The sequence below is a fragment of the Rhipicephalus sanguineus genome, chromosome 9 (assembly GCF_013339695.2).
Source record: "Rhipicephalus sanguineus isolate Rsan-2018 chromosome 9, BIME_Rsan_1.4, whole genome shotgun sequence".
Taxonomy (NCBI): domain Eukaryota; kingdom Metazoa; phylum Arthropoda; class Arachnida; order Ixodida; family Ixodidae; genus Rhipicephalus; species Rhipicephalus sanguineus.
The window spans coordinates 92,470,199-92,479,337 of record NC_051184.2 but is presented as its reverse complement, the minus strand read 5'-3'; the positions used below and the strand labels follow the sequence as shown (position 1 = coordinate 92,479,337).

General features: G+C 52.1%; 1 protein-coding gene across 1 annotated transcript; it reads right to left on the bottom strand.

Annotated features, from left to right (window-relative positions):
- Window positions 1-936: 936 nt before the first annotated feature.
- LOC119405733 (uncharacterized protein K02A2.6-like) lies at window positions 937-4,813 on the bottom strand. The gene is made up of 3 exons (XM_037672569.1): window positions 4,720-4,813; window positions 1,156-4,047; window positions 937-1,109 (listed from the first exon to the last, which is right to left on the bottom strand). Exons 1-3 carry the CDS (start codon window positions 4,811-4,813, stop codon window positions 937-939), a joined length of 3,159 nt encoding a protein of 1,052 aa, XP_037528497.1.
- Window positions 4,814-9,139: the final 4,326 nt, after the last annotated feature.

The following is a 9,139-nucleotide window of genomic DNA, read 5'->3' as shown; positions in this document are numbered from 1 at the left end:
GCGATGAGAAATCGTTGAACAGAGTTAATGTTTCGACAAGTTGATTTGTCTTCGTGAAAGCAGCAGCATTGCCTTTACGAAGAAAAGTTCGCTTGTCTGAACGTTGGTCCCAGCGCTTTCTCAGCACGTTGAGTACATTACATGTATTTCAGTGATAGTATCGGAAGCAAAGACCCACACTGTTTCAAACTGGCTACGCGCATGTTTATGAACAGGAAGGAACCTATAATTGCTTCACATCATTTCAACTACGTACCAAAAGTAAAAGATTAACAAATTACGTAGCCGAACCAACACACACCCAAACATTCATTACAGGTATTGCGCCGGTAGCAGGTCGGCTGAGATAGTAACTGCGTCTACGCGCAGTTACGTTCTTTGCCTTTCGCTTCGTGTTAGCCTGTGACGGCTCGTTGTCGGAGTATTGCAGCTTCCACATGCACCAATGGTGTTTGTCCGCCGCCAACTGCTTCGAGTGCGATAACACGAACTAATAAATCTGCTGCAGTAAGCGCTGCACAAAGGCAACGATGGCGATGGTCGAATGTCGTGCCTTGGTGGAGCGAGACAGAGGCCAGTGGGACGTGGAACACCTGCGCGCGTTCGTGGCTCAAGCTACTAACCTCTGCCTCCCGTATTCCTGAAGAGCAGTGTGGTAGTGTATGATGATGATGATGATGATGATGTCTGCTGCCTCTTCCCTTTGGAGCGGGAGATCAACGGGCTGTCGGGGCGCAAGAGGTAACGAGGCGCGAGCCAGGAGCGAGATCCGAGACGACCAGCCCGCTCGTGACCAGAACGAAGACTGAACTTTATTAACATAAAAGTGACGTAACAAAAGAACATATGGCGCCACCAGTAAGTCAGGCACTGGGGCGCACTAGTAGCGACCACGACATCTCCCTCCTTTCAGAGTGATGGTCACATACTACAAGTTCAAACGGTCTGGAGGAACGACCCGACGACCGCTTCTTGTGCGAACCACGGGATCACAACCGTCAGCGTCTCGTTGCTCACCGGCCTGTTCGGCAGCAGGACCGCTAGGGGGCACAACACTAGTTTCGCTTTCTTGCGCTGTAAGGTGTTCAGTCCTACTCGGGGCAGTCGAGCTGTCAAACGGCACAAGGTGACGGCGATTACGTTGAAGCACTGTACCTTCGTCTGTCTCTACGACGTATGACCTTGGGCGCTGAGCCTGGCTCAGTACTGTTGCCTGTAAATCATCTGGGCGTACCCAAACTCTGTTCCCCGGTTCTAGGGGTGGCAATGGTCGAGCGCGATGATGATCATTGAAATCCTTTTCGTAACGCTTTTTGTTGGCTTTATCTCTTTCGGCTACGTGCTCTGGCACCGGCCACACTGGTTGGAGCAACTCTTCTGTCTTTGGTAGCCTTGTCCTCAGCTGCCTTCCCATTAATAGTTGTGCAGGAGAGTATCCGCTCTTGCCGGGTGTATCTCGATAATCCAGGAGAGCGAGATAGGGGTCGGTGGCTTTTGAGAACAAGTTCTTGACTATTTGCACCATTCTCTCCACTTCCCCATTTGACTGAGGGTAGTGAGGGCTGCTTGTTATGAGTTGAAACCCATAGGACCGTGCGAAAGCAGCCATCTCGTGTGAGGAAAAGGGTGGTCCATTGTCGGATCTGACGATCCTGGGAATGCCATGTCTAGCAAACAAGCTCTTGAGGATCTCTCTGATCACTCCCGCCGTAGTGCGTCTGAGCGTCACAACTTCCGGGTATCGCGAGTAATAGTCCACGACCACTAAGAAAGTCTGTCCGTTGCAATGGCACAGGTCCATGCCCAAGACTTCCCATGGAGTTCCGGGTAGGGTAGTCGGAATGAGAGGTTCCGCAGGGTTTGCACGCATTGAGGTGCATCGTTCGCACTTGGAGACTAATGCAGTGATGTCCGCAGAGATGCCCGGCCACCATACGCACTCACGGGCCTTAGCCTTGCAGCGATTGATACCTTGGTGCCCCTCATGGAGAAGTGTCAACACAGACGGTCTCAGTTCAGGAGGGACGATAATGCAGGTGCCTTTAAGTAGAAGGCCATCACATATTGAGATTTCGTTGGCAGCTGAGTAATACCTCGTAAGGTGAAGTGGCATTTTGCTTTTCTGAGGCCACCCTCGTTGGACATAAGTTACCAGAATCTGGCACTCGCCATCAGAGTTCTGCGCTCTTTTCAAGTCGTCTACATTTATCGGTAGAACCTCGGAGCTGCAAGCGACAGCATCAGCTGCGAAGAGCTCTATAAGGTCCACGGGACTAGACTTCTTAGGGGGTACCCGAGACAGCGTGTCGGCGGTGGCGAGCAGCTTTCCTGGAACGTAAAGCACGGAAAACTGGTAACACATCAGTTTCAGGCGAAGCCTTTGGATTCGGGGCGGAAGCATGTCCAGTTCCATTTTTCCAAACAGTGATACTAGCGGCTGGTGGTCAGTTTCGACTTCGAACTTGATTCCACGTACAAACTCGTCGAACCGCTGCACCGCCCATGTTACAGCCAAGGCTTCCTTCTCGGTTTGGCTGTAACGTTGCTCCGTAGGAGTCATGGATCTGGATGCGAAAGCCACCGGTCTGCGCTCCCCTGAAGGTTGGATTTGTAGCAGCACTGCGCCTAAACCGAAAGAACTGGCATCCGTTGAGATGGTTGTTGGGAAAGCAGGGTGATACTTTGCCATACACCGGTCGGATGTGAGAAGATCTTTGACCTTTTGGAAGGCGGCTTCCTGATCGTGCTGCCACGTCCAAGCTGTATTCTTGTTCAGGAGGATGCGCAGAGGAGCAGTAACGTCCGAAATATGGGGAAGGAACCGAGCCAGATGGTTAACCATGCCAAGGAGACGGCGTACAGCTGCGACATCTTCGGGCGGCTCCATTGAGCGTAGAGCCTCGAGCTTAGCGGGATCTGGCCTGATGCCTTCCGCCGAAACGATGACACCTAGGAAAGAGACCTCCGAGACGCCGAACTTGCACTTTGATGAGTTGAGTGTGACTCCTGCCTTTTCCAGACGAGAAAGTACTTGTTGCAAGCGGAGATCATGCTCTTTCTTGTCCCGTCCAAAAACCAGGACATCATCGATCATGTTCGCAACCCCTTCCTGCCCGTCTAGTATCCTTGCCATTTGTTTCTGAAAATACTCAGGGGCGGAAGTTATACCGAAAGGGAGGCGACAAAAGCAGTAACGTCCGAAAGGCGTTACAAATGTAGTGAGCTCTTGAGAAGCCTCGGCCAACTTCACTTGGTGAAAGCCGGACGTTGCGTCTAACTTCGAGAAGACCGTTGCGTTACCCAGTAGACCGAGAACTTGCTCGACGGTGGGTAGGATGTGTCTTTCACGAAGCACGACTTCGTTGAGGCGAGTCAAGTCGACGCAAAGTCTGTAGCCGCCCGAGGACTTGGGGACTACCACTAGTCCAGCACACCAAGGTGTAGGTTTGTCAATGCGTCGGATAACTCCCTCAGCTTCCATCTTATCGAGCTGACTTTTGACTTCTCCTTGTAACGGAATCGGAATACGTCGAGGAGCACTCAGCGAGAAGGGCACTGCATCCGGCTTCAGTCGAATAGTGTACTCTTCCTTTAAGGTCCCCAGCCCGGAAAACAACTTTGCATGAAGCTCTGGTTGAGGCGTCTGAACAGCGGTAGTGTCAACGCCGCCGAGGAACTTCACTACTTGTAGTGCTTGTAAGGCAGGGAAACCCAGTAACGGTACGGTGAGCGACTGGATGACGTACAGGCGTTGAGCGCTGGTCTTGCCTCGCCAGATGAGTTGCGCAGTGTAAGAGCCAAGTACTCGCAGCGGCTGGTTCCCTGGGCCAGTTAGCTGGTTATCAACGCGATCGAGCTTCGAAGGCAGGTTGGGAAAGTCATGTGGCACTGCCGAAACCTCTGCCCCAGAGTCCACTTTGAACGAAGCCGTGTAGTTGTCCACCGTGACGTCGATGTACTTCGCGTTTGCTGGCGACTCGAGGGTGTGCAGATTGATGGATGCAAGCTTCTTTCGTTTCCCTTGCGATTTGCGTGAGCGGCAAACTTCTGCGAAATGTCCGCGTTTACGACAATTATTGCAGAGTGAGTGTCGTGCCGGGCATTCGGACCGCGGGTGAGGTGAGCGTCCACAAAAAGAACAAGCGTCTGGACGGCTATCGATGGGCGCGTCACGAGGCTTTGCCGTGGAACGCCGAGTAGCGTCAATCTCGATATGCGACGATGTGGGGTAGCTCGCTTGAGCGATCTTTTCTTTTTCGGCATCCTCGGCTTGGCGGGCTTGTACCCAGGCGTCTTTCAGTGAGAGCTTCGAATTTCGGCAAAGTTGTTCTGAGAGACGGGTATCCCTTAGGCCTACCACAAACCGGTCACGGACGAGTCTCTCTTCGGCAAGTGCAGAGGGGTAATTGCAGCGTTTGACGAGCCGGCATAATTCGGCGTAGTATGCGTCTACACTTTCGCCCGGTAATTGCGTCCGTTTGTGAAAGCGAGACGACTCATATAGTTCGTTGACAGGGTGAACGAAGTGTTCCGTGAAACACGTGACCACAGTGTCATAGGAACGCGCCGATGCTTCGTCGAGAGAAAACGTTTCCAGTAGTGGACGCGCTTCTGGTCCCATGCAGTACAAGAGAGAACGTACTTGCACGTCGGACGCGGCTCGCTGTATTCCTGACACTGCAGCATAATCTTCATAACGCGACTTCCAAGACGGCCAACTTGCTGCGTTGGAGAAGTCGAATGGTTCCGGCTGTCGTAGAGAGACGCTGAGCCATTCTGCAGGAGGCGCCGTTTTGGTTTCGTCCTGGGCCATTTCCGCGTTGCTCCGGAATGCGCAGTAGCCTATCTATGCAGCTATTTCAGCTGCCACCACTTCTGACACCATGTCGGGGCGCAAGAGGTAACGAGGCGCGAGCCAGGAGCGAGATCCGAGACGACCAGCCCGCTCGTGACCAGAACGAAGACTGAACTTTATTAACATAAAAGTGACGTAACAAAAGAACATATGGCGCCACCAGTAAGTCAGGCACTGGGGCGCACTAGTAGCGACCACGACACGGGCTATGCCGGATCGGGCAAGAAAGAAAAAGACAAAGCGAAGGTTAAGTTGAGAAGAAAATTTAAAAAGTTGGAAGGAGAAAGGGAACGAAAAGAAAAGAAAAGAAAAAGATTGGTCAAATAAAATGCGCCCTCGGCGCATCATAGCCGCCGCTACCGCCGCGGCGCGCGCGTTTGCTCGACCTGTTTTCTCCACCAGTATTCGAGCCGCCGCTTCGTAGCCTCCACCGCTTCCCAGCTTGGCGACTCTCCGGACCCGCAAAAACCGAGACCCCTTGCCAAAGCCCTGTTGTCGTTTATCGCGCCCATCGTGTTTTGCCCCCAGGTGCCAGAGTCCTGAGCATCATGTGTCGCAGGTCGCAGGCCAGCACACTCTATCACAATGTGCCGGATTGTCTCTTCTGCGTCCTGGCACAAGGGTCACATCGTGTCAAGCTCGGCAGTGTACCTGGCGCGCAGCGAGCGTGTCCTAAGTACACCACTTCTCGCCTAGCACCGTAGCCCGCTGCCCCTGGAGTTGCCATAAAAAGCCTCCTTAGCAATTTCCATCTTTGCCTCCTGATGCAAGGCCAGGGCCGTCTTCACTCGTCCTGACTACCTCCATCTCTCGGTGTCCACAGCGCTAACCGATTCCCGCACCTTTTTCCTTTAGTCGCGCTGAAAGGAGGCCATCAGCCGGTTAGCCTCCACCCTGTGTCGCTCCGACAGCGAGCGGGTTCGGGCGACCCATTTCGTCCGTACCGAGCGGAGGTGTACGTACTTGTACACCTCCCGGGCCCAACGGCCATCTGGCGGGCCGCTGAGGCGCCTCTCGTAAGAGAGTTTGGCGACTGCCTCCCTCGCCTCGAAAGACGACGACCCAAGGTCGTCCTGTACTGCCCCATTAGGTGTGAAGGCGTGCACCCCCAAGGCTATGCGACCCTCTTCCCTTTGGCGAACCTCGAGCGCCTGCCTAGTCGCGGACGAGGCACACCACAGCGTTACCGAAAGTCAGAGCAGGGACCGAAACACCCTTCCACAGTTCCCTGGTGACCTCGTACCTGCTGAAGGCCCACAGTGCTCATGAGCCCAGGAAGGCCCGGCGCTTTAAAGTCCTGGCACGCAACTCCTTCTCGTACCCGCATATATAGTTCGTCGTTGCCGTCACCGTTACCCCGAGGTACATGTAACTGTCCACCCACTCAATTTCCTTGCCCTGCAGGGGGAGGGGCGGCTCCCGCATTGCCTCCTGTGGTGTGAACCGCATGGCCGCAGACTTCCTTGCACTGAAGATCAGCCCAAGATCCGTACCCTCCCCCGCACAGATGTCAAGCAGAGCCTGCATCTCAGCAGCATTGTCCGCCAGCAGGACTATGTTATCTGCGTAGAAGAGGGCAGGCAGCCTTCGTACCCTAATAAGAGCACCCGTTACCCAAAGGGCTCCAGGCTCACTGCATGCATGAGCACAGGCGCAGGTTGCCTTATCACTCGGAAGCGCACACTGTGCCGTTTCTTTCCAGAATTGGCGCTGCCTTGAAGAAATGCGTATCGAGTACCACTGTTTATTATGTGCTTGTTGATGTCATCTTTGCGCGGGATTCACGATACGCTGTGTCCAGGCATATGTTAAGAACTTCACCTACCACAATGGTTAAATCATCATCATGGGCGTTTGTCGCCGCAGATGGAGACGTGCCACTATATATAGGCGTCAACGTGGGTGCATCCACGTCAAACGGTGCTTTAACTGCCAAACACCAAAAGACATTATACAAGCGCTCACATATCGCCACGCAGTAGGCATTACATCTGTGAAAATATCTTTCACTTTGGTGTTATACCGATTCCCATGACAGAGGGATCAGCTATGCTATCGTTTCCCTCCATGCCGTGCCCTCCTCACCGTCGAAGTTCCCCGCGCGCGGTCGCTTATAGTCAACGCCTGTCTGGCCGATGGCAGTCCCACACAATAACGATGGGGCAGGCTCTGCGAACGTTTCGCCTACGAGACGAGAGAATTTTAGGCAGTTGGAATAAAAACTACTCGTAAGTTCCAATGAAACTGCAAATTAGGAAAGAATGTTAACGTAAGCGTATTACCCCTTACAGTTCCTATATGGCAGCGAGCACGTTATTATGTTACCAAAGTAAAGTGGCGCGTAACCGCTAACACTGATTATGTACGGCATTAATGATGCTATGTTCTAGATAAAATTATGGTTGCGCAACAATTACTTTCTACGGTGTGCAAGTTTTTAGTGCGGAGATGAGCAGGGAATATTTTCGGAAATAATTATGCACACAGAAGAAGACGAAATGCCTGTTGTGGCGGGGCGCGTGAGACTGCGCGAGGACGTGTTGTTCCAGAACACGGGGGACGCCCGGCTGCCGGACGCGGCGTTCAGGCTTGCGCGATCGGAAGACCTTGCCGCGAAGCAGCGCGTCGTCGGCGGCCTGGTCGACCATTCAAGCACCTCCGGTATCAAGCCCACCTGGCCCGGCTACCCGCTCGAAGGACGCCAGGCGCGGCCTGGCCAAGCATCGTAAGCGTGAGCGGGATAGCCCCCGAGAGTTTCGCGTAATGCCATTTTGATCTGGTCGTTATCTGCTCGTTTTGCAGCATAGAGCAATGAGATGTAAGGTCGTAGAAAAAAATAAGAAAGACAGATGTGCCATTTTGTGTATGCTGTTTCTAAAGAGTGATTGTTTTTTCGCGTACTAATTCAGGTTTTCACGATAAACTGAGTCCGGTAAAATCATTCCGGGCACCACTAAAGTTAGTCCCACCGCCACCGAATCCGTCTAGCGGCCCGCCATTCAAATCGATACCACTGCCTTCAGTTTACTTGCAGCTGAAACGAATGTGTATGTGTGTGTGTGTGGTGCGTTTGCGCGCGTGTGTGGTGTGTGTGTGTGTGTGGTGTGTGTGTGTGTGTGTGTGTGTGTGTGTGTGTGTGTGTGTGTGTGTGTGTGTGTGTGTGTGTGTGTGTGTGTGTGTGTGTGTGCGCGTGCGTGCGTGCGTGCGTGCGTGCGTGCGTGTTGCCATAACGTCATGAATATGAACTGCAACATTAGAGAGTGCTCGAATGTTTATCACAGGCTCGCTTAACCATGTCATTCCTTCCACTGAGTTGAAACACGAAACACGGAGACAAGGGAATGACTAGCAGTGGCGACTACCGACTATTCGTTAACTTTACTAGGTACAAAGCGAACTAAACTTGCTAACGTGCTCATCAGACTGTACGCGAGACACATGCCATCACGATATATTTCGACCAAGAAAGGCTATTTCCGAAGCACACAGCGTGAGCATTCATTACGGCCACGGCAATCATATATTCGATGGAGGAGAGAATGCTTGAGGCACGTGTTATAGTGAACTAGAATATACTTTAGAAAGACTCCTACATGAGATGGACAACAAAAGATCAAAACATGCATGATAGATTAGTGCTTTAGCCGCCAAGAACTGAGCAAGAAGGGGCATTAATAAGATATTCGTATATGACTTAAACCATGAAAACAAGATGAATATCTCAGGTTTCAGGGTTGAGTCCAATAATTGTGTATATCACCCATAAATATAATAATTTTTTATTATCAGAATAAGATCGATAACCTTGTCATTAATTCGCGAGAGACATAACAATCTGAAGCTGAGGAGGAAAGTCATCGGTAAAGGCAACCAAACATGAAATTTCTGTTATCGATGTTGAGAAAGTTACATTATATAGATTTCCAACCAAACTGATTCGCCGTTTTGAATATTTACCGTGAGGTCGTGTCCTTGCTTGAGCGGGATACTTGACGAGATAGACAGCTGCTTCATCATGGTCCGAGAGAGAAAATGCAGCAGAAAACTCCAGTACTTTTAAAGTAATCAAATTGTAGCCGCCGACGAAGGGATTTGCGAAATTTGGGCAGCCGTGCTGTAGTGAACTACTTCGATGAGTGACGGGCCGCGCGGCCGCTCGCCGCACCTTGGAAAAGGCGCATTGGCGCCACGAGAAACCCTAGCGGCGGTCCGTGGTTTTTCTGACCACAGAGAGAGGCGCCGTATCCTGCCGGTCCTGCCACTAGAGTATATTCTTGTTTATTA